At 41.6% G+C, this 26142-nt stretch overlaps 2 protein-coding genes across 5 annotated transcripts; both read left to right on the top strand.

The window, feature by feature from the left end:
• Positions 1 to 458: 458 nt before the first annotated feature.
• gpt (glutamic--pyruvic transaminase) lies at positions 459 to 19230 on the top strand. 4 transcript variants are annotated; one of them, XM_058067804.2, is made up of 12 exons: positions 459 to 659; positions 4598 to 4784; positions 10814 to 10903; positions 11286 to 11394; positions 11758 to 11891; positions 11978 to 12221; positions 13399 to 13478; positions 13539 to 13675; positions 13755 to 13929; positions 14018 to 14173; positions 17587 to 17699; positions 18669 to 19230. In XM_058067804.2, the coding sequence occupies exons 1-12, from the start codon at positions 595 to 597 to the stop codon at positions 18757 to 18759; spliced, it is 1581 nt and encodes a 526-aa protein (XP_057923787.2). In that variant the 5' UTR covers positions 459 to 594; the 3' UTR covers positions 18760 to 19230. The 4 variants fall into 4 exon arrangements, with proteins under 4 accessions (XP_057923787.2, XP_057923791.2, XP_057923788.2 ...); XM_058067808.2 differs by lacking the exon at positions 459 to 659 and adding an exon at positions 4030 to 4118; XM_058067806.2 differs by lacking the exon at positions 459 to 659 and adding an exon at positions 4150 to 4329.
• On the top strand, positions 670 to 3120 carry fuz (fuzzy planar cell polarity protein). Its single transcript, XM_058067809.2, has one exon. The coding sequence runs from the start codon at positions 933 to 935 to the stop codon at positions 2238 to 2240; it is 1308 nt and encodes a 435-aa protein (XP_057923792.2). The 5' UTR covers positions 670 to 932; the 3' UTR covers positions 2241 to 3120.
• Positions 19231 to 26142: the final 6912 nt, after the last annotated feature.

A 26142-nucleotide genomic window follows, 5' to 3' on the forward strand; every position in this document is an offset into this window, starting at 1 on the left:
TGTCAACTGTAAAGGCATCATTTCCTGTTCAAATCAATTCAAACTTTATTTGTAAAGCTATTCAAGCTTAAAATGCAACCCAAAGTGTTGTACAGCTTATTAGTGCTTGTAAACCTTTGTTTTTTTTATAGAATAGATGAAGCATATTTCCTACTAACCAAATACATGAACTGCATGAAAACCTGTATACAGCGCCCTCTAACGGCAGTAAGAACGTGATTTGACACATCTCGCGAGAATTGGGTTTACGACGAATGTTACCCCAACTGATAAATGTACAGTGATACAATGTTTTGTTTGTATTTATAATGGTTTGTTTAATTGTCTTCCAGCTAATGTTCTCTTTGATTCATTTAAATTGGCCTCAGTGTAAGAAAAACCGTGACCACACAGTGGCGCACGCGTACCAAAACGGCTTACCACAGAAGAAGAAGAAAACGAGGAAGAAGTCAGACGTCCCCTTTTCGACAAAATGAAAAACACACGATAAACCGGCACGTTTACTCACGGCGCCGAATTTACGGTATCCGACTATCGCACTGTTTTTCTGTTGTGATAGTGAACATATCGTTAAACGGATTTTGGACCGGCCAAATGAAACGCTCTCCTCCGCCGGTTGAAGAAATGAATCATGGGACCGCGTTGCTGTGGAAACGACGGTAACCTGTCTCCTTAACGCAGCATGTCCATCCCCTTTCCCTTTCCCATCCTCTGAGATGAAGTTGCCCTTGTGTGTCACAAGTATCGGTCATAATTTGCTGCATAATAATGTCTTAGTTTAGCGTTCTTCTGTTGTCGATAAGTTGGTGGTAGCTGCTGATGCTAACGGATGATCCCGCGCTTAACGAGCCAATGAGTTACGAGCTAGCGTTGCTCATTCCGCCTTACAATCACTTCCGTAAATACCTCATTTGACCACTTTTAAACCAAGCATGATGGTTCAGGAGGGGCCCATACAGCTGGTGTGCCTAACAGCCAGCAGTGGGGTTCCCCTTTTTACAAGAGGGGCCTCCAGGCAGCTCCCCTTCTCCATCATTGGCTCCCTGAATGGTGTCCACATGTTTGGAAGTGGACAGGGCGTGGTGTTGTCCAGCTGTGAGACTGAAGGAGGTGGCAAAGTGGTGTGGCGAGTCTTCCAGGACAGTGTGATGCTCATTGCTGTGAGCGGGGGTCACCAAGCGGGCAGCAGTAAAGGAGAGCGTGTGTATCTCCAGCGCCTCCTTGAGAACGTATGGAGCTCCATGGTGATGGTACTAGGGCAGGACGAGTTGACCAATGTGAGGAATGTGGAGCGGCTCAAGAAGGACCTGCGTTCCTGCTTTGGCCTCATCGATGTGCTGCTGGAGGACCAGAAAGAGGGCATCCTGGGCCAGCTGACGCACTGCGCCGACTGCCTGCTGTCTCCGCAGCCGACTCTCCTCCAGGAGGCACTGCAGGGCTTCGCTAAAGCTGCGGACAGCGAATTTGGCTGCCTTCTCGTCCATGGGCGGATTGCGGCTGCCACAGACATGTGGTGGCGCCTCGCTCCGCAGGAAATAGTGCTCCTCTCAGCGTTGATGCTATCACTCTCGGACTCTGCTTCGGCCTCCTGTGACTACCCCGTGTTTCTTCCTCAAGGCAGCCCCACAGTGGCGCACCGTCTGCTCTGTTTCCGGCTCCTGCCTGGCGCTGATGTTTGTGTGCTGTGCGGGCCCACGCCCTCACTACACGGAGCTGAGAGTGGCCTGGTGGGTCGCTTTTGGTCACCCCTCGTGGACATGGTGCGAAACTGTCTTGCCATTGGGGAACGTTGCCTCCCTGCATCCTTATCCTTACGCCCTGATATCCTTGCCTTTCTCCTCATCAACCGGGAGAACCACCGCTCCATCTCCAGTGTGTTGCCCCCCATGTGTGCTCAACCCCAAGGTGATCCTGCTTTACCGCCCAAGGCTCGCTGCTGGGAACTCCTGAAGCTCTTCTACATTTTTTGCACTACGCGCTACTTCAAGCAGGAGGAGGCAAGTCCACTCACAGAGGAGGAGGAGGAGGGAGCCCACCAGGGGAACACAGAGGACTTTGTACATGGACTGTCCCACCAGCCACTACAGTGCTATTTGGTCACAGATGAGTGTAAAAGCTTTGGACTTCAGACATCACAGCATCAGCTTTTTCTGCTTCTTCCCCCAGTGGTGCCAACTTTTGCCCTCCCCACCATCGCCACACAGACTCTCTCCACCATAACAGCAGCTACTGCATTCTGACAAGGGCGTTGCATCTTTGCATAGCACAGGACTTCCACCAAAGTGTACCTTGCTATTTATTTTCATGGTTTTAACTTCTCTTTTATTACAGACAATGATTTGTCGAGCATAACATGTTTAAAGTTGTAGTAGAGACTCAGTATACACCACACTGGCTACAATATTACATCCACCTGCATGTATCTAATGAAAATTACCTTTACAAAGATAATGCTCAGTTTAGAGGTATTAATTTATCTATATGTTTATTACTGTAGCTGTTGCTTTGCATCACGCTAAGAAACAGTTCCATATGACCTGCTTTGCTGTTTGTGTCAGCGATAATGTGAAATGGGAATGGACAATGCTGATTATTGTTTAATATTTGGCCCTTTTAAAGAGAACATCAATTCAAATGTGGCCACTTGGTTTATGTTCATTCTGTTTCATCCTGCCCCAGTTTTGATCATTTATATTAATGCTTTATTAAAGTATCTTTTTGTTATTTGTAATGACAACATTAAGTGATTTTGGGAGTCTATCAGTAAGAATCACAAAGGTCCCATATGATGTCAGGTTACAAAGGGCATCTCCTGTGCAAAATCCCCTAGTTTTCTGTTGGATTTGGGTGTCCAGACCCATTACATTTTGTTGCATTTCTCAGGTTTCGAGTTCCGTCTACGCATAGGGTTAAGTGCACATCCTTAAAAAAAATCCTTATGCTGCGCTGATGTGGACTGTTAAGGCTGGGTTTGATCGGTTTGTAGTACATTAATTCCTGTCTGTGAACGACTCGTCTGGAGGTGGCCTGACGCCATCTCTTCCGATTTCAGATCAACACTTGCAATAAAAGCACCTGTTTAAACACAGTGATTAGTGACAGCTGCTAATACATTTCCATTCTGTCTTTGATTACCTTTGTGTGCTTGCTCTAAAGGAAGCTTAATAGTTGAATGTTGTGGTTGCTCAAAGAGGCCTGACCCTCCCAGAGCAATGAGCCATACAATCCCTCTCTTTATAACCCCCATTATGTTTTTGAAAAATAAATCACATGCCGGAAGTGTTAATAAATCCCAAAGTTTGACCCACCACTTGAAATTTCACACACACTCTACAAAACACCCAATGTTACTTTGAGGTGTTCAGTCGAGTCACCATTACATAAAAGTACACTTCTGTAGGGGACTGACTAGCATGTGTGTAAAAATGAGGTTGGCTGAAAACCATGGCTGTCATCAAGCAAAAACATCTTGGAGAGGCAACTAATTGTCCATGAGTCAATTATTTTAAAACTTTGAGGATATCTATATTACATATATGTACAGCATGTCTTCCAAAGCATTTCGGACCACAATCCATCTGAGTGTCATTTACATGTCATGTGACACCCCATGGCTTGGTCTGGGCTCTTGCTGGATGGACCGTTATTTTTTTTTATTCAAACTGTCCAAAAAGTAGGAAATGTTTTGCAAAGTTAGGTCTAACCAGAACCTTGACGTAATCCAATAGAAAATCTTGTATGGTGACCTAATGAGGGGGCTATGCACAAGGGATGCCCTCCAATCTGGCACATTGGGCACACTCTTGTAATGAAGAGTGTACAGTACAGCTATTCTGTTGACATTAAACAATCAAAACATTTCATGATGCAGTCATCTTAGTTTGCATTTTTCAAACCTGGAAAGTCTGATTTCAACAGGGCTGTGTTCACTGATTCCCAAATAGGAGGAGCATCCATGCTTATTTTGCATTAAAAAACTCATTCGTAGTCTCCTCCCAAACTCCTTCACAGTGGAGTCACTGTATGACTGTCTGTCTTTGGTTTGGAGTTGCATCCAGTCGCGCCACGTCAGGGTTCAAAACTTGTGCAGAATCGGAGCTGGGTGTATTGGATAACGGGTAAAAGGGGAGGGATAGTGGCGGAGCCCACACAGAAAGGGGGGGGGGGATACGCCGTTTGTAAGCGTTGCCATGTGTGCACAATGTATTGCCAATCACCTCCTCCTCTGAAAAAAAGAAAGCAAGAAAAGAAAAGAAAATAGAAAGCTGATGCTGCGAAGCTCCTCGGAAACATCTCTGGGGGGATTTTACCACCTTCTGTTTTGACGAAGTTTGTACTTTCACCCTGACTCAAGTTCAAAGATCTACGCAGAGATTTGACCGTGGAGCCTGCACTTGCTCAGCTTAGTTGAACTAGTTAACTCGTTAATTAACTTCCTCAAAACTCGCTAGGAGAACATGGCCGCAGCGAGGATAGGGTGGCTGTCGCCCCGTAAACTCCGCTTTAGTTTGACCTGGGGACGGGGAGACTCGCTAGCCGTTAGCAGCGGCGGTATTCCCGTGTTGCGTCCATTGACCTCTCCCCCTCTGTCCGCCAGAACTATGGCCGGCCTGAGCCCCACACGATGCGGACTCCCGAAGGAGAGCGTGACCGAGAACGGTGCCTCGCCCCGGGGCAAGGTGCTGACCATCGACACCATGAACCCTACGGTGAAGATGGTGGAGTATGCCGTGCGGGGCCCCATCGTACAGCGGGCCGTGGAGCTGGAGAAAGAGCTCTCTGAGGTGGGTAATAACGATCACTTTTGTATTTTTGCTTTGATTTGTTAGTTCAAGTTTTGGAGCACTTTGTTGCTAACAAAAACACATTTTGGATGAGCCATGTTCTACAAAAAGATGTTCTGGGTTCGTATTGAAATAAAGTCATAAATTAAAACAGTCAACATATTTAAGATATTCAAAGATCCTTCAATGTTTTAAGGACTTCATGCGAAAAGCCAGTCAAAGTATCACAGGAGTGCTGTGATGTTTGTAACTGCTGTAAAGTTATAAATATAGTACAGATTGAACCCCTTTGTTACACAGCAGATGATACCTCTTTCCAACTATGGTAACACAGACAGAGCTAATCCACAGGAAAGGGCAAAGTATTTTATCGTTTCAGCCTCTCATCCACATGAGAAGGCATTGTGGGTGCCCTGAAATGGTATTTTTCAAAAACTGCTTCCAGACCCTGTGATTGGCTGGCGACCAGTCCAGGGTGTACCCCGCCTCTCACCCGAAGACAGCTGGGATAGACTCCAGCACCCCCGCGACCCTCGTGAGGATAAGCGGAAGAAAATGAATGAATGAATGCTTCCAGACCAGTCAGCTGGGATAGGCTCTAGCATACCCCTGTTACCATAGTGAGGATAAGCAGCATAGAAAATGAATGGATGCTTCACTATAAATGTAGCGATACAGTAGGGTTATCAATTAACTGTGAGCTAATCAATTTTATTTTTACAAAAAAAGAATAGCAATAAACTAATTCATTCATTCATTTTCTACCGGTTTTCCTCACGAGGGTCGCGGGGGTTGCTGGAGCCTATCTCAGCTGTCTTCGGGCGAGAGGCGGGGTACACCCTGGACTGGTCGCGAACCAACCACAGGGCACATATAGACAAACAACCATTCACACTCACATTCATACCTATGGACAATTTGGAGTCACCAATTAACCTAGCATGTTTTTGGAATGTGGGAGGAAACTGGAGAAAACCCAGGCATGCACGGGGAGAACTCCACACAGAGATGGCCAAGGGTGGAATTGAACCCCTCCTAGCTGTGAGGTATGCGCGCTAAACATACGACCGCCGTGCAGCCTAGCAATAAACTAATAATAAAATATACACACACCTTCCTCTTTTATCCAGGCTTAATGAAAAGAAAAAGTTGTGTTTTAGATGAGGTCGAGCTCCTCCCCCACGGAATCGTGGCTCGGAAGCTGTGTACTACCGATACACAAACCAATAAACGATCATTCAATTATTTCTGTGATGTTTAGTGCCACCAAACTCCCATCACACATCAACTGCATCCTCCTGGCTGTTCTACAATACTTGATTGGGAAAAGGTGCTTTTACATGCGTTGAATAATTTTGCTTTTGGTCAAGCATCTTAAAAACCAAATGACTGAATGCCTTTCACTTCTGTGATGTGTTGTGCCACCAAACTGAACTGTATTTGATAACCTGAGTCAAAAATTAACATTAACATTATATGCTAGGAGACCAGAGTTTGAGTCCACCGTCGGCCATCTCTGTGTGGAGTTTGCATGTTCTCCCCGTGCATGTGTGGGTTTTTTTTCCAGGGACTCCGGTTTCCTCCCCTTCAAAAACATGTTAGGTTAATTGGCGACTCCAAATTGTCCATAGGTATGAATGTGAGTGTGAATGGTTGTTTGTCTATATGTGCCCTGTGATTGGCTGGCCACCAGTCCAGGGTGTACCCCGCCTCTCGTCCGAAGACAGCTGGGATAGGCTCCAGCATCCCCGCGACCCCTGTACGGATAAGCGGTAGAAAATGAATGAATATCTTGTATTGGATCATATTAGCTTGTGGAGATGAACCTGTTGAACCGTGGCTTTTTTTAAACATATTTACGCCCTTGTTTCAGTGTGAGCTAATTTGTTCAAAAGCCGCCAGGATGTTTTCCCATGATAGCTCATTCTGCCATTTTTCTGGTGCAAATGGAGTGTACAATGGAACCTCGGCTAGTGTACGCCCCAGTTAGTGGGATTTTTTGGTTAATGTAAAAAAAATTACCTCAAGATTTTGCCTCAGTTTGCATACATTTTGCATTAACCTACAATATTCTGCACATCTTGTCCTTATTAAGCCACTGTGTGAGTTTTTCTCACAAAACATCCTACTATAAAAAAGAAAAGCACTTTTCTGGAACTGATCAATTCGATCAACATTATTTCTTATGGGAAAATGTACTTGGCTAGAGTATGTTTTGGATAGAGTCAGAAATTCTGGAATGGAATAATGATGCAAACCAAGGTTGCATTGTGTTTGCTTTCTGCACACTGCACACCCCCAGGCTAAAAGGTTCTGTCTGAATGCCAACGGCACTTAAAAAATCCGGAATGACAAGTCATTGTGTTATCACTTGGCCCGTTGCTCCCATATCCTCTTGGCAAAGTCCATCTGTGAGTTAATCATTGAAGTTTTATCCTAAGTGGGCCTTTTTGACGCTGATTTACCCTCCCGTTTCATCATCTGCTGCACTTCTCATTTGAACATGAATCATCTTCTGTTTGTGTAGTGATCGTAGAGGTGAAAGTCTTGCTGTAAGTGCTTTTTTCTGACCTCTTTGCTCCCCTCTTCACTGCTACTGGTTGTGTACCAGACAGCTGCTGGCTGGTGTACACAGTGCAGGCTGCTGTGAAAAACCAAATATCGCCTGTTGAGGCAGCCCAGAAAAAAATGTATCAAACATTGTTTGATTAGCCTGGCCTCGGGTGGAACCGGCAGGCAAAGACTCAAGCACTGTCTGAGTCTGCTGTTAGTATTGGGTAAAACAAAACATGCCGTTAAACTATTGGGATCGTACTGAAAATAGATTTAAATGGATTTCTAATACAGTTCAATATACAAATATTAATATGTGGCATCAGCTGTGGCTGTAGACAACCTTACAAAATAGCACTAGCTGTATTTGACATTTGATAGGTCAGCATAGTAGCTTTATGTAACTCTGTATGTGCTTTAAAATATCGGTTTTCCCATTCATTCATTAGGTGTGAAACTAACACTTGTCGTACTGTTTACAATGAACCCCTTGGTGGTATTAATGTTAGCTGAGCAGGCTATAATTACAGTATTTATAGTAGATATTTTTAATAAACATTGAGTGATCAAGTGTTTTAAAAAGGTCCTCCGTCCTCATGCATGCATGCATACATGCATGTTGTCCATTACAGTGTTTGTTTTGTCCTCAAGGGCATTGAGCTGATAATCAACTGGGACACACACACACACATACACACAAGGCTCTTTGTCCATCTTCCATGTCCTCTGGCAGCCTATAAAACAGCCTTTTATATTAGTGAACATTATTCCAAAGTATTTCAAACATTGTTGAGCAATTAGTTAGTTCAGAGACAGAGATTGTTGCTGTCAATAGTGAATACGAGTGTATTCACTATTGTCATATTTGTCTCGGTTAAAACAAATAGAACTGAATTTTATTGTCACTTATACGAGGTACAAGCAAATTTGAGCAATCACCCACCTGTACATACATATACAGTGTGACGGAGCGTAGACAGGACAGGATGACTGGGCGATGAAAGAGGAGGGGGGGAAAAAGCAACTCCAAATTATGGCCAAGGCCGCTGCGAGTGAGGGGGAGGCCGAAATGCAGATTAATCCGATGAACTCTTGTACAGTTTGTTTGGTGAACGCTATCAACTCTGGTGTCCACCAGTAAGCGTACTAAGAGTGCTTAAATGAAAGGTTTTTTGTTTGCGAACTTGATGTTGATGACAACTGTAGCAGTTTATCACTAGGGTTTGTTCAGTGCTCTGGTCCGGAACAAAAGTTTTAAAAAGGTACTAGGTACACACATGCAGTACATGCAGGCCACTTACCGTTACACTGGTATTTTTGATATGGGACCAAAGGCTGCACAGTAAAGAACAAAGGCATAAAGTAAGGACATGTTTGGGCGTTCTTTGGGATATATTATATAAGGTAAATATCCATCCATACTGTTTATATGCTCTTTATCCTCATTAGGGTCGCAGGGGGTATGATGGAGCCTATCCCAGCTGACTTTGGGCGAGAGGCGGGGCACATATAGACAAACAATCATTCACATTCATACCTATGGACAATTTAATGTCGCCAATTAACCTAGCATGTTTTTGGAATGTGGGAAGAAACCGGAGTAACTGGAGAAAACCCACACACGCATATTTTTATCTTCTGCACTATTTACCAGCTTTGATTTCAGAAAAATCTTAAACGTTTAAAGGCCTTTTAATTTTAATTTAATTATTAATCATAAATAATAAATAATATGTATAATTGTTATATATTCTTATGACATCAGTGGCTTATTTATGGGGCAATAATCATGGAATAGTGCACCTGCATTGTTTTGTGAGTTAAATTTTTAAAATTTACTTTTCTTAAAATTGTTCAAATCTATAACTGTGAAACTGTAAAAACTTGTTTTCTGGGAGCGAATAATTTGACTGACTTTAGTTCTTATGGGAAAACTGGATTTGGTAAGCGTTCGTTTCGGGTAGGCTAAGCTAGCTTAATTTCATTAAAAAAACAAAAATATATACTTTTAAAGTACTTTCAATATTTTTTCCGCGTTGACTACATAGTTTATTTTTATACTCTGCACTGTTTGCCAGCTTAGATTTCTTAAAAGCTTTGTAAATATACTTCTAAAGAGCGACATCATATTATGTGAAGTGACATGACATTTATAGCAACACACTTATAATAAGAAAAACAATCACTCATCAGTGACCACATTTTGTTATGATTGATGAAGTAAATCTACTGGATGTATCCTGGATATATACTGGATGTACAGGATGTATCCCTCATGTTTATTTAGTCTGTTATGGAGCTTGGACAATAGTCAGCAGTACTCCACTCTCTTGTAAATGTTTGCATGACTGACTCATCAGCGATGAAGGACAAGTAGAAGTCAAATCGAAGAAGCCCAAAGATCCCTCTATCGTGACCGAGGTGACATACTGGGATGACTTTGGGGTGTGACACCCTCCCATTAATTTGATTGGCTCAGGCTGTTCCTGTCTTTGACCAATGAGCCAGCGAGATTCTCCTATGTTTGTAGTCGGACAAACAGGCTGTTTTGATTTCGGGGGAATGTTGGTGAAAATTCCCTCCTCTTCTCCCACTACCCCCGGTTGCAGCTGTGCACAGTGTGTGTGCGTGTGCGTGTGCGTGTGCGTGCGTGTGTGTGTGTGTGTGTGTGTGTGTGTGTGTGTGCATGTGCGTCCTTGTTAGTTTATACACATGTCAGCCAGCCTGGTCTTTTTACCACCCGTCGCCTCCTGTGAACCCTGCAGGGGTCGCAGCTGCTCAAGCCTTCACAAACTTTACATTACAGCCCTGGACCTCATTTATGTTGATTCCACTTTATGGATGTCGTAAAACCTAAGCCTAACAACCCCACCCGCTTCCACCACCCCCCACATCCCCAGCCATCGCTTAGGAGGTTAAAAGGTATTTGTGTTATGTGAGTAATGTGTCAGGAGGTATCAGCAACATGAGGATGGATGTTTGCATGCATGTTGTGAAGACTTTCATTGTTGCTTTTATAAAAATAATTTGGAATTTTGCGCTCATCTGTAGTTGTACTACAATGTAAACATCCTATAAACATTGACAACATGTAAACAGCATATTTCCTCAGAGAAGCAAGTGTATTTATGTAACTATAAAGCAGTGGTCACCGACCTTTTTGAACCTGCACAAGATCTAACACACACACACACACAGACCTAAAAATTGCTAGAATATACATTTTAAACATTTGGACCTTAATGAGGTTTTAAGTAGAGCTACAATATGCAAAATAACAGAAGGGGGAGTGTGACAAAAAACATTCATTCATTCATTTTCTACCGCTTTTTCCTCACAAGGGTTGCGCGGGGTGCAGGAGCCTATCCCAGCTGTGCGACAAAAAAACATTTGTTTAAAAAAAATGTGAATATGTTATTTGTTATTTTTGAGTTGTATTGTTTGTCAAAGCTCATGTTTGTTTGTTTGTCATGCAGGGGCGGAAGAAGCCGTTCGAGGAGGTTATCAAAGCAAACATCGGTGACGCACACGCTATGGGCCAACAGCCCATCACTTTCTTTAGACAGGTTGGCTCTATAATGCACCACACAAACACTGTTTCTTTTTCATTTTAATACCTGGTACAACTAAAGGTACCTTTGTTTGGACAAATGACAACAAAAATAGCTCACAAGAGTTTAATTTCTTGGCGGTACAATGCTTTAGTTTTTTGGTTATCAAGAAAACCATGAAAGTTGCTAGATATCAGCTCTTAAATTAAACTATTTTTGTTATCACTTGATAAGCAGCATCAAATCAATTTTGTCCAAATGTACCTTTAATTGTACCAGTCACTAAAGTGGTTCAATACAAGGGTGGTCTAATGTTTTTTCTATGACTGTATATATACTGTATTTATAACATACATCATAGCGTCCTTTCAACTTCGCACCTCTCTGCGTTACCAAGGTGTTGGCACTCTGCTCTTACCCCGAGCTGCTCAACGACGGCACATTCCCGGAAGATGCCAAAAGCAGAGCACAACGTATTTTGCAGTCGTGCAGCGGCTACAGTATGGGTACGTTGGCGTGAAATTATTACGTGAAATTGCAGTAATCTTACACATTATAGTTGTCTACCCTCTGCTCCGGCTTTTGGCTGTCATAGCAACTTCTACTGCTACTTCTGGTAGGAAATAGCCATATACTGTAATTAACGCAAAAGAACTCCGCAAGGACTGAACATCCTGATTTAGATCAGCATGTCCATAAACTCCCGAATCATTCGTATGCCTTCATTTTGTCATGAATATTCATGCATTTTCCACTGAAAAATGGGTGTGGTTGTTCCCACCTTTATTTGAATCAACACCCTGCAGTTGCAGCATAAGGACTTTGGGGATTACTGTTCTCCTTTCTGACTATTTTGTTGTTGTTTTTAGGTTCTTACAGCGCCAGTCAAGGCATTGACTCCGTACGCCAGGATGTGGCCTGCTACATTGAGCAAAGAGATGGTGGCGTGTATTGCGACCCGGACAACATTTACCTCACAACGGGAGCAAGTGATGGCATTGTGGTAAAGATGAAACCAATACATTTACCACATTTACCCCCCCCCCCAAAAAAACCCTGTTTTTCATTTGGAAATTTTTACATGTTCAGACCATGCTCAAGCTGCTGGTGTGCGGCGAGGGCACGGCCCGCACCGGCGTCATGATCTCTATCCCCCAGTACCCACTGTACTCGGCGGCACTGGCCGAGCTGGGTGCAGTGCAGATCAACTACTACCTCAACGAGGAGAAGTGCTGGAGTCTGGACATCAGTGAACTGCAGCGAGCTTTGGAGGATGCCAGGAGCTACTGCAACCCCCGGGCACTGTGCATAATCAACCCCGGGAACCCTACCGGTAATGCATCTGTTTTCCCCAACATCTCAGCATAATATTTTTTTTGTTGGAACTCCATTTCTAACAAAAATAAACCCAAACATGGATGTTAGCTCCCAAATTAACAGTAGCTTGTCAGGTAACTCAACAAGCTTACAAGAGAAAAGGTCCTTGTCAAGTTTATTAGCGCTCACCACACATAAACTGTACTTTATGTTCAGGGGCTTCCACCAAAAAGAGGCAACAAATATACTAAATTGAAGTGAAATTATTGGGATACCTACAAAACCTTTACCTATTTGAAGAAAACATGTATCCCATGTATTAGGAGTATAACGGTACATTGGATATTTTGGTACAGAACTTTTGCGGCACATTGGTGTACCATCAGAGATCATAAGGTGTTGCACGGTTCACTTCATTGGTCCAAAAATGATTTATTTACTACAGTTAGTACAGTAATTCCTCCCTTTATGACAGTTAATTTCTGCAAAGTAGGAATCCTTCTTCATGAATGGAATTTTTTTGTAGTGATGGCTGTTTACGATCTTCCAAATATATGTTTTTTTATGTTATTAAAGCCATCTAGACATGACTATTAGTATTGCTCAAAAACGGGCATCCGATAAAATTTGGGTTTGTGTCAAATAATTCATTCGTTCCACAAAACTGAAGGAAAAAAAGTCTTGTTGGTTTGTTATTATTGAAAATTTCTTGTTGCTGACAAAGTCGTGTTCCAGTAGCTGACAGTAACTCCTAATTTTTGGTGTGCAATCTTAAAATGTGTTCTTCAAATTTGAAGTTAAGGGCCACTGTTAGGGTCAAGTTAGTCTGGAGCTCTGTATTAATTAATGAATGTTTCAGAGTTTGTGTGGGAGCAATTTTCAAACTTTTTTTTTTTTTTTTCAGGATTGTGTTTATTTGACTTATGTTTCTTATTGTTTCTTATTATTTTTATGTTAAAAAATCATCTTGTCTGCAAAGTAGTTTTACGTAGAGCATGTTCTTCATTTACTGGACGCAAAATAACCGTTCCGCTCCCTTAAAAGTGAGGTAGGTACTAAACCGTGATGGTAGTGTACATTTCCACCACTACATGTGGTTTAACCCTAGCCAAGGTATTTTTGAGTAGAGCCACTAGATGGCAGCAACAGACAACCATGTGGTTCACCATATGTAACAACCCTCCTCTCTACAGGCCAGGTTCAAAACAGGAAGTGCATTGAGGATGTCATCCGATTCGCCGCCAAGGAGCGTCTTTTCCTCATGGCCGATGAGGTAACATCTTATCGTCTAAAAAGCGCCAGACAACATACCATAACCCTCCATCTTTGTCAGGTTTACCAGGATAATGTGTATGCTGAAGGCTGCCAGTTCCACTCGTTTAAGAAGGTGCTGTTTGAGATGGGGCCTGAATACTCCAACACAGTGGAGCTGGTCTCCTTCCATTCCACCTCCAAGTGTTACATGGGAGAGTAAGGGAGGATTTGTTCTTTCATCGGGTGACCGCTCTTCCAACTTCCTTTTCCAGTGAATGTCATGTTTTATTTCAAGGTGCGGCTTCCGGGGCGGCTACATGGAGATCATCAACATGGACGATGAGGTGAAGGCCCAGCTCACCAAGCTGGTGTCCGTTCGACTGTGCCCTCCAGTTCCTGGACAGGCGCTAATGGACCTGGTGGTCAACCCGCCGCAGCCTGGCGAGCCGTCATACAACCAATTCCTCAAGGTACACAAAACTCCAACTAAATATTGTCAAATAGTCAACTCTTCTTTGAGGTTATGCGTTTATATTTGTTTTTTCCTTCCACGTCCAGGAGCGCACAGCCACGCTAAATGCCTTAGCAGAGAAGGCCAAACTGACACAAGAGGTTCTGAACACGGTGCCTGGCATCAGCTGCAATCCAGTGCAGGGCGCCATGTACTCCTTCCCTCGTATCAGCATTCCAGAGAAGGCTGTCAAAGAAGCCACGGTAAGTCTTAAACGGTAAAACATGGACTCCACCTACACATTGTGGTAGAGACTCCATTACATTTGGTCACCGTGAAAAGCCATATTTTGTTGAACCTTAAGGGTCCAAAACCAGTTACAACAGGGGTCGGGAACCTTTTTGGCGAAGAGAGCCATGAAGGCCAGATATTTTAAAATGTGTATCTGTGAGAGCCATATACATTTTTTTAAACATTGAATACAATAAAATGTGTGCATTTTTATGTAAGACCAACAGTTTTAGATAATGGGCTCTAATTACGTAGACCAGGCACAATACCCCACGCCAATGGGGTGTGGCCAGCACACTTTCGTGAGCAGCGCAGTGTCTAATAATAAATCAAATACTTGTTGCCATTAATACAACTTCTGCTGCTGCGTAGTTTTGCACCGTACTCCGTAGACGTATTTCATTCTTTTGGCCATCTTCGTCAGAAGGCTTGGTTCTGCAGCTTTAGCTATTTGACTAAAGGAGGAAAGTTTACATTTACATGTTTTTTTGACATCTCAATGACCGAGGTAGACTACCGCATTACCCAGTAATAATCGAGTTTTGGTGTTTGACCTGGAAAATATCTTCAAGAAAGATGGATATGGTCGGCCGTATTGCAGTAGAAAATAGATGGACGAATTAAAATGCATAAAAAAGTTGTTGATTTTTAATATTATTTTTAACAGTCATTTCTGTGATGTTTACTTTAAAATGTTAGCAAAAATACATTTTTATTGTGGTAAGAAATGCTTGAGAGCCCGATACAGTCATCAAAAGAGCCCTACCTGGCTCCCGAGCCATAGGTTCCCTACCTCTGAGTTACAAGATGCTGATCAACCTCTAATCTGTATTGATTTGGAATTAATCAGTTTCAGGATGCTAACCTTTTATTAACTGTGCAAGTAATGTTTTTAAGGAACATTTTAGCATTCTTCAATGTAAAAATTTGGGTTGGGTATTTTTTGAATTAGAACTACTGCGGCTTTGATTTCTCATTTTGATTCCGGTTCCTAACGATTCTGATGCTTTAAGAGGCAGCGTCATAAAGGTTTGCATAGTCAAAGCATTCATCTTGAATGTAGTAAATGCTATGAAGTTTCCTTTTACAGGAATACACTTTCACAAAAGATGTTTACTTTTGACTAGGACTTTACTTTGTTGACAAAGTTGACAGCTGGGATAGGCTCCAGCACCCACTGTGACCCTCGTGAGGATAAACGGTAGAAAATGAATGAATGAATGTTAGTATAATCTATTTTTATGACACCCGTAGTTTGGTAATACAAACAGGATAAAGCCCACAGCACTCTTATTTTGAAGGTTGGAAGTGTGTTGTGTGAGTTGAGAAGGTTCCTTGACTGTTGCTAACAGAGACAGAATGAATGGAATTTCCTATCGTTTAGTTCCATCAAACTTCCACATCATCTAGCGTATTAAAAGAAAGAAGAACTGTAGTACAGTACTACTACGGAGACAATATGCAAGCTTTGTGCCAGGGATGTCCCAATCTGATCTTCAGGATGGATCCACGGTATTTTGAAGATAAAATCGGCTTCCGCCACGAGATGGAATCAATCCGGTTGCCTTATAACGTCCATAACTCTGGCACATAGTTTGATGCTGTACTGCGCTTCCAAGATGGTTGCCACTCGACACTCTCGACTAGCTACAGCGGTAGTTCCCCCTCACTGTGCCTGGACTGCTGTGTCATGGTACAGGATGTGCCACTGAAGGACAAGCACAGGAATACTCCCGTGCTGCATTAAACATTTCAAAGCTACAAAAAAAAAAGTCAGAAGGCGCGCCGAGCCGCTGAGAATCTGATTAGCCTCACGCATGAAAAGGTCAGCCGGTCCTTGTTAACTTTTCTCGGCATTGGGACATAGGCGGTCCGAGAGGAGAAGCGCCTGGCTTGTTTAGCAGCGCCACCATGGGACGTAGTTAAAGTGAGAGGCAGCGTGTAAATCCATTAAGCGTGCTCGCTCCTTACCGTTGTTTCAAGCTGGAAACTATTGGTTTCATTGAAATTGAGTGTGTGACGTCACAGCCTCAAGTCCCTGAAGGCTGCTGCTGTGTTTAAGTGACTGTGGGAGGTTTGTACAAAAGTTAAAGTGTAGAGAATGTGATGTGCTGGAAAAGTCTGTATACACGCAAAGAATGAAGGTGCCAGGAGTGCATGAGGAAGAGCAAAATAAAATATAGCTTCACCACATGCTTGTTTATTAACAAGTATTTGCATAGCATCATTGCATAGCATACAGTGATGTGATGTGAAAAAGTGTTTTTGCATGTTTGTCACACTTAAAGGTTTCAAAACAAATTTAAATAGTAGTTAATGATAAGTGAAAGCAAATGCAGTTTTAAATGAAACATTTTATTAGTAAGTGAGAAAAAAAAATGCAAACCTACATGGCCCTGTGTGAAAATGTGATTTTCCCCTAAACCTAACAACTGCTTGGGCCACCTTTTACTGAGCAGCAACAACTGCAATCAAACATTTATGATAAATTGCAGTAAGTCTCTTACAGCGCTGTGGAGAAATGTTGGTCCACTCATCTTTGCCGAATTGTTGTAATTCAGCCATATTGGAGTATACATTGCCATTTTTAGGTCATGTCACAGCATCTCAATAGGACTCAGGTCAGGACTTTGACTAGGCTTCTCCAGAGCCTTCATTTAATTTTTCTTCAGCCATTCAGAAGTGGACTTGCTGGTGTGTTATGGATCATGGTCTGCTGCAGAACCCAAGTTGGTTTCAACCAACAGATGGCCGGATTTTTTTGCTTGAGAGCAGAATTCATGGTTCCGTTTATCACAGTCTTTCGGGTCCTGAACCAGCAAAATAGCCCCAAACCATCACACTACCACCACCATATTGTAACGTTGTTTTTCTGAAATACAGCATGACTACAGGAGATGTAAGGTGACACACAGAGCAATGTAGGTTTGGATTTTTTTTTCTCCTTTAAGAATAAAATATTTCATTAAAAGAAAAGACATTTTGTGTTGTGCTGAAACATTTAAGTGGGACAAACATGCAAAAGAAAAATCAGGAAGGGGGCAAACGCCTTTTCACAGCACTGTAGCAGCCACAGAACCAATGTTGTAATAACTAAAAAAGGTGAAACCACTACACTAAGAGCTCTGAGTTTATTATAAACAACAATATGGCAAATGTACCATGCATGTGTTTCACACCAACAACATTTTACAATAGCAACATTTTAATGTGCATGCAGAGGTAGATAAAACTGCGGGATGCTCACCACTCATGATGCTGCCATCATATGGAGTTCATGAAAAAAACATCAAGGCTTTTGATGCCATTGTTTGTTTACATGCTTGAATTTTGCTGCTATAAATAAAATGAATGAAAATGTTAAGAATGATATGTAATATTGTAGGAAAAAGGCCAGCAGCCTGACATGTTTTACTGCATGAGGCTGTTAGAGGAGACCGGAATCTGCCTGGTCCCTGGCAGCGGCTTCGGCCAGAAGGATGGAACCTACCACTTCAGGTGCAGAACAATTTCTTCTTTTTGTAATAAATCATCCATGCTATCCTGTGGATACTCCCCTCTTGATTGGACAATGAATAGTGCTGAAAGAGATGCGGTCCTTAATGGTCTGCTATTGTCCTTCCAAAAGTATTCTTCCAGGCGTATCTTTAATTAATCCCTATATACATTTGCTACATTTACACAGCAGAGGATGAATCGAAAAGTCTTATGTGAAGCTTCTTCATTATGGTGCATTGTACTTATCGAGCCACTTTTTTATGGTGATCCTTCAAAGTCCGTGAAAATCTTTAACTCCTCCACTGCTGATGCATTACTCGGCTAACAACTTGCGCTCTGACAGGCTTCCTATGTATGGTCAATGAAGGGGAAAAAGGTTACTTTACATTAAATGGTGAATTTTTAGAGTTGTTTTTTTATTTATTTGCCATTTCTAATGCTAAAAACATTGCCTGCAGACTTGCTTTAATAACAAAAGTTAATCCAATCCAATCCACTTTATTTATATAGCACATTTTATAAACAGTTTCCAAAGTGCTGCACAGACTAGTAAAATAAAAAGTAAAAATAAAATACAAAAAATAAGGTACAAATTGAATTTAATCCAAAACAAAAAGATCAAATAAGAAATAAAATAGTTAAATAGATATTAAAATATTAAAAACAAGAAGCAAAGCAATAAAAGTATAAAAAATAAAACCAATTAAAATAAAAAGAAAGCACTAAAAGACACTCACTCCGAGTTAAAAGCCAGAGACTTCAAGCTTTCGATGTTGGGGGCCTTTTGTACTTGGGAGGGGCGTTAAGGGGAAGTTAAGGGCATAATGAAAATGTCTAACTCTTTTTGTACCAAGTAACAATCCACAAATATTAGCAACAATACATAATAACTTGATTATTTGACTTCCTGTGTTTAATATGTGCCAGGTTGCTTGTCAAATATCTTTGTGTTTGTCTTCTTGTTCCTAGAATGACCATCCTGCCTCCTGCAGACAAGCTGAAGATCCTCCTGAGCAAAGTGAAGGAGTTCCATCAGAGGTTCACCCAGCAGTACTCCTAAATGTGTCCTCATACACGCGCTCACTGAAGTGTGCAAAAACTTTTGCCAAAATCCCCAATTCCTTGTCACTTTAAAAAGTGCCTTCACGTAGAATCCCTATCACTACGTCGCACTTGGGCCGCCTCCACACATCTGGATTGTGGTGGACGGTCAACAAAAAAGGGCACCCTTTGTGTTTTAAACACAAAAACTGGAAATGGAAGTTGTGTTTTTTTAAGTTTGTCTTGCATGTGGACAGTATGTATGGAAGACAGTCATAGAAAGACGTGCCAAGGTTTTTTTTTCCCCTTTTTAAAAAAAAAAAATGAAGTTACAAGTGAAGTGAAGTTAATGCTGCTTTAAAAAAAAAACACCAAAACGTGAAAAATTCATTGCTGCAGGCAGTACGTGACCTAGACAATATGCAGAGACAACAAAAGTGCTATTTCCATTGCATGACCGTTCAACAAAATAAAAGTCATTCTCCACAACTTTTGTGTTGTTTGGGCGAATGATGCTTTCCTTAAACTGAAAACATACGTAGTTGTCAGTCTTTATATTAAAATATTAGCTTAGCAGGTCCTACATTCATCATTTCATTCATTCCACTAAGCACGTCAATATGACTAATACACAAAAATGTGTTAAATGATGCCAAAATTTAAGATAATGACGTTTGTGTGTTTGGAAGTGACCCCCTGAAAGAAGTTTGGGATGGTTCAAAATACTTGGTTTGAAAAGGCGTGGTAAAACTGCCCCTTTGTGATGTCACAGAGGAGCATGCTTCCTTATATGGGCGCGTCTGTAAGCCAGATAAGCGCTCTGCTCCTCTGTTTACGTTGCCAGCAGTGGCTCATACGGGAAAATACACATTTGTTGACAATTCCTAAAAACGCCACAATCAGACACAAGTGGTTGGAGTTCCTGATTCCTGACCAGCAAAAGAAATGCATTTTAATCTGTCAATGACATTTCACTCTGGACTGTTTTGTGAACATGGGCCAGTATGCAGCTGGACTAGCCAACAGGCCTGCCTGACGCCTTGCCAACGTTGCGTGGTCGTGTGGAAGAGTCAGAAGAGCAAGCGGTAAGTAACAGTTTATCAGTGTCCTAACGGTGTTTATTTTGTGTAAGTCATGGAGAAAAAGCACTTGTCTGTGTAGCATTATATAGTGTGCATAAAGTGTGTTACTTACTTAAATGTTGTATATTAAACAAAGAGCAGCACAATGCAAGCTACCAGAGAAATATACTGTGTTTATTTGTATCAGAGCGCACAGCTATGGTGCTTTCAATGCCAACTGGGATTAAAAACTTAGTGAAACAACTGCCATAAAACCCTGTCCCAACCAGAGGCCCTTAAAAACAGAACATTCCTGTCATAGAAGATCTCTGACTAGTGGTTTTAAACAGCAACACACTCCTGTTATATAGAGGATCTTTGACAAATGGTTCAGTAGTTTCTTAAAAGTAGCACAGCTTTTTGTTTCAAAGGTCCTTAAAAGTGCTCCTGTCATATAGATGATCTTTAATTAGTGTTTTTTTTTGTTTTGTTTTTTACAGGGGGTCTTTAATAGAATGTTAGCATTTTTTGTTGTAGATCCTTAAAAACAACAGGACCACGTGTGTGTTGTGGTTCCACTGTGTCAAGAAAAGACATTTATAATTACAATAGAATTACAATTATTTACATTGTGTAAGCTGTTACTACAATATTGTTGGTGGGAGCAACCTACCCCCCCCCCCCCCCCCTCTTCGGCGTCACAGCAACGACACTGTCATATTCTGTAATCGACACTTCGTGTTATGTTTCGTTAAAATAGCACAACTGTTCCTATTAATTCATCTATCTTGCATTTTTATTGCCCATTATGCAGTTTGTAAAGATGGATGGTACCGTGTGTTGTGTTTAACCGTGTGTGTGTGTGTGTGTGTGTGTGTGTGTGTGAGGGATTGATAGACTGTACAGTGTTCGAGTGAATCACGTAGTTTGAAGGCCCGCTCTCCCTCTCAGCTCCACAGTGGCTGTCAGCTTCAATTATACTTGACAAAGAGCTTCCGGAATCCTAATTACGCTGACTTTTCCTTGTCTGTCGTGGTGAAGGCCCTCAGCACATCATCCCAGACCTCCCTCTTCTTCTTCTCCCGCCAGGAATTAACTCAGGGTCACTGGCCTTTTTTTTTTTTTGACACCAAAGGTCATCATTAGCCAATGTAAGGGGACACGTAGCGAAGGAGAGTGCTGTCATGTGGATGTCTGTGTTATGACAACGACCAGTCTTATTATTAATATTATTATTATTATTGACACTATATGGCGTCTTATATTGGTACATTCCTGTGGATGGTGTTGCGTCAAGGTCAATATATTCACAATTTGACTCTGGTAATGGTTTCATTTTCATTTTATGTCAACATGTACACAATTTACCATGAGTGACATCACATAGTACAATTTACAGTTTCGCATGTCTGAAAGGAGTAGGGAGAAACATAGATTATTTAATCCTACCCCCCCCCCATCATTTTCACATCTATTGCAGTAATTTATTCACTTCCTGTATTTCATCTGTCCCCCACCCTTTTTTCTTTATTAATAATGAATATAGTGATAATTAACCAGTCAATTCATTGCCTATTTTGGTGGAAAATCACCTGATTTCTTTTTTTCCAGCTTTTAAAAATATATTTATTCATTCCTTTTCTACCACTTATCCTCACGAGGGTCACAGGGGTGCTGGAGCCTATCCCAGCTGTCTTCGGGCGAGAGGCGGGGTACACCCTGGACTGGTGGCCAGCCAATCACAGGGCACATATAGACAAACAACCATTAAAAAATATATGTATATATTTGTTTTTTGGAGGGGGGGGCAATAATTTCAGTATTATTCATTAATTAATTTTCTACCGCTCTTTCTTCACGAGGGTCGCGGGGGTGCTGGAGCCTATCCCAGCTGTCTTCGGGCAAGAGAGGATTTCAGTATTAACTTTTCTTAATTAACCTTTTGGATGGGACAGTACAAATGTAATATTTTTGTAATATTTTTAAGTTATTTTCTTTTTTATTTTAGATAACAGAAAATAAAAACATTCCATTTAACAACAAATGTATATCTAAAATGACGAAAATATTTTATCTTTTGTTACTTTTTTTTAATTTCACAATTAAAAATAATAAATTAAAATGTATTCATTAAAAACGTATGAGCTGTTATTTTGTTATTTTAGATGATGAGAATGGATGCAAGTAGTATAATTCTGTAGCATTTAGCAGAGGTGATTTAGCATGTGTTCATGTTTGTTATTTCTAGAGCCACAAAACTTACAATGACACAGTGAAAACAAACCTCATTGAGCGACTAGCAGTCTCACTCTTAATGTGTCGATGACGGAGTGTCCAAACCTTTTGACGGCCAGATACAGAAAATCAAAGCAATGCGGGGGCCACTTTATTATTGTTATGCATTTTTTTATTTTGTTCATTATTGGTGTTAATATTTCAGCTACAAGTTTCTTTTTTGCATTATTTTTCTTTTACTACTACACTACAATGTGCTGCGGGCCAATGAAAAACACGCTGTGGGCCATAAATGGCCCTTGGGCCACAATTTGAACACCCCTAATCTTTGCTATTGGACCCCGGTGCTTCGGGGAACCTTGGTCCCCCTGGGAATCAGTGGTATTGATTGAGGATGGATTACATAGGTTTATCAAACACATACCACAGCCAACACAGTCTAAATACTTTTGGGGGGGGGGGGGGGGGGGGGGGTAAAGCTGCCCCAAATTTAAGGGCGGTCATGAACCAGAAGTAAGAAGCGGTGAGAGCCAGGGAGGGACGCTCCATAGATTGGGTGATAAATCTTGTTCTGATCAGGTTTCTCTGGTGCCCTCACCCCTCACTCTCTTTCTCAGGGTAATTAATCAATCCCAGACTGCGGCCATTGATCGGCCCCCTCTCAGTGTCCCTCGCTATGTTTACACTCCTCGATTGTGTTTGCCACTAAGCCCCTCGATGCTGCTCAATCTCGTCGCCACACGATGTGACACTCCTGGCCCTCTGATGCCATCAACCAAACGCACCATCGATTGACATCTCCGTAAAAATCAATCCACTTATTTTTTTTTGTTTTTTATCATAATCCTTTGTGGTAATATTTATTGCGGCGTGTGCCACATAAGATTTTGTTATGTGCAATCAACGCAGCGGTAGGATTCTATGTCAGGATTTATGGTTTATATGTGTTACTGTTGTTTACAGATGTCCTCACCAGGGTCACGGTATGCTGGAGCCTATCCCAGGGTACACTCCAGCCAATTGCAGAAGCTGGAACATCCATTTAATCACAATGGCCGCCAGGTAAATTTAACTCGAGTGACTTCATCACATGATTCACTTTCACTTTCACTTCAAATCCAGTCCTTTACGTGATTCACTGTGCTCTTTGAAGCGCATGACGTGTGCAGCTCTGAGCCCCTGCTGAAGACCAACGCAGGAGAGCAGCATAAACATGATATTTTCATTCAATTAGTAACTTGAAACACTGCACCATGTTGGAGCCACACTCAAATAAGGAAGTACATACCATCAGCTGGAAAGATGGGGGTGTTGTCTTTAGTCTACCTGTGTATTCTTACAATACTACTGTATGTACACACAATGGACACTTTATTATGCTACACCTACACACCTAATGACATCCAATAGATAATAATCACTCTCAAAATACCAAATACACAAATTATATATATATAAAAAAAAAAAAACAGGACCTATGTGAACAAGGAAAAGCTAAAATACAAAAATCTGTATTATAATAATAGCACTAAATTGATTTTAATGTATTTTGGGGTGATTTGTTTTTATTACACAGCATGTTTTGTTAACATTAACAAATCATGACAGACAGGACATGTTCATTCATTCATGCCGCTTATCCTCACAAGGGTTGCGGGGGTGCTGTCTTCAGGCGAGAGGCGGGGTACACCCCGTACTGGTTGCCAGCCAATCACAGGGCACATATAGACAAACAACCATTCACACTCACATTCATACCTATGGACAATTTGGAGTCGCCAATTAACCTAGCATGTTTTTGGAATGTGGGAGGAAACCGGAAAACCCACACTTGCATGGAGAGAACATGCAAACTTCACACAGAGATGGCAGAGGGTGGAATTTAACTCGGGTCTTCTAGCTGTGAGGCCTGCGCGCTAACCACTTGTCCACCGTGCAAGCTATTTTATGATGTGTACATACATAATTCTCTACTGGTAAAGATAATATTGCTGACTTTTGATTGATACCATCAGAGAAACTTTAAAAAAAATGGCTTACTGTTTGTAAAAATTGGTATAATTTATAATTGCACATTGTTTGGTTAAAAGAACAAATCCTTTCAAATTAAATATTGTGTTTTTTTTTATTATAAATAGTTTTTTATTCTTTGTGAACTCCTCATATTTACTAGTTTATACATAATGTAATAAATATTACAAAATGTTTACTATTGCACATTTTGTTTGTTTTAAATTCAAAGATTTATTTCTTTTACTTACTTTTGTTGACTTACTATTACACATTCTGTTTGGTTCGAATGAACAAATCCTCTAAAATGAAATCAAATGTACCGTTGGAAGTGCTGTAGTTTCTGTTTGTGTTGATGTTGCTAATGTTGCTGCTGGAGAGTGTTTTACATTTGGAGTCTAAAGCAGAACAAAACAACAGAACAAGTGAAAAAATGAGGCAGGTAAGGAGTGAGATCCATATAATAGCGAGCGGTCATTTAGTTCTCACCTGAAAACAAATAATTGCATCAAATAACACAATCAACTTGATTTTGAATTGAATTAATATAATAATAAGCAAAAAAAAAAGTTCCTGTTCTGTAAGTGAAGTAGTGCTCAGCTCCACCTCCGCCATGATTGCTCCTTCATGTCCAACCAACACAGCATTGGAGCAGCTTTGAGTGGGTGGTGTGGTAACGCAATCTGTTCTCCCCCCTGCTGGGCGGCACTGTTGAGTCCAGCCTTCTTTCTGGCCTTTCTGCAAGGAGGAAAACAAGGGAAGGAGAAAAAGGACAAACAAAAAAGAATGTGAGAAAAGAAGAGAGTCTGCGTGCGTATGTTGTTGTGTTAGCGAATTGTCATAATTCACTTTTGGATGGCGTCAAATTCCAGCAACTCCAGTTGTTTTGATAATTAATGTGTAAAAAAATACTTTTTTTTCCGTTAAATTCAAGGATGTTCATGAAGCCAAACACAAAGTGACTTAAAGGGGACCTGTTATGCTTTTTCCCACTTTTTTGACCTATAAATGTAGTTAGAATGTTGTATTCTCATGTTAAACCATGCCAATGTTTCAGATAATGAGGTTTGCACATTTGGAAGTGAGCCCTGAAAGAAGTTTGGGATGGCTCAAAACGCTCGGTTTAAGGGGGCGTTTCAAAACCTTTTCTTTGTGATGTCACAGAGGAGCGGGCTCTCTGCCCTCACCCAAGCTCTGCTTCTCTGTTTATGAGGCAAGCTTAAACAGAACTTATTGGAGCTGTCAACAGCATTTCACACAGGACTGTTTCTGTGAACGTGAACATAAAATAATCGCCAAACGCATCACGCTCTTGCCGGGAAAGGTGCATTAATGTCGGACACCCTGTGGGTCCACAGAGGTGGAGAGAACCACAGCGCTCTCTGTCTGGAACATGGTGGTCCCACAAAAAAACATATAATGACCACATTTCTACTACCGATGTGCCAAGATTGTCTGCAGTTGTCTGAGGGTTCAATTCCACCCCCGGCCATCTCTGTGTGGAGTTTGCATGTTCTCCCCGTGCATGTGTGGGTTTTCTCCGGGTACTCCGGTTTCCTCCCACATTCCAAAAACATGCTAGGTTAATTGGCGACTCCAAATTGTCCATAGGTATGAATGTGAGTGTGAATGGTTGTTTGTCTATATGTGCCCTGTGATTGGCTGGCGACCAGTCCAGGGTGTACCCCGCCTCTCGCCTGAAGACAGCCGGGATAGGCTCCAGCACCCCCTCAATCCTTGTGAGGAAAAGCGGTAGAAAATAAATGAATGATGTCATGTTCCTTTTCTGTGAGGTCTCCACCTTCCCTGCATCCCTAAAGTATATGTTACAACATCGTATACAAATATTATGCAAATTAGCCGATGGCATCATCTAGCCAATAGCTACTTTTCTTACTGAGGCTCTGGTGCTCTGGTGAGCTTAAAAGTAAACAATCATGATGTCGAACATGTGGGACTTTTTGTGTGCCATTTGCACCAAATATTTTGCAAACATTGGGGAAAAAAAACATCACTATCGGTGCAATGTGTAACCCGGAATGGAATTTGCACCAGTGGGATGGGCAGATTACACATTCCCCAACATACTTTGTTGT

This window comes from Doryrhamphus excisus, linkage group LG6 (genome assembly GCF_037039965.1).
Source record: "Doryrhamphus excisus strain RoL-2023G ecotype Guam linkage group LG6, RoL_Dexc_Guam_v1.1, whole genome shotgun sequence".
Lineage (NCBI taxonomy): Eukaryota > Metazoa > Chordata > Actinopteri > Syngnathiformes > Syngnathidae > Doryrhamphus > Doryrhamphus excisus.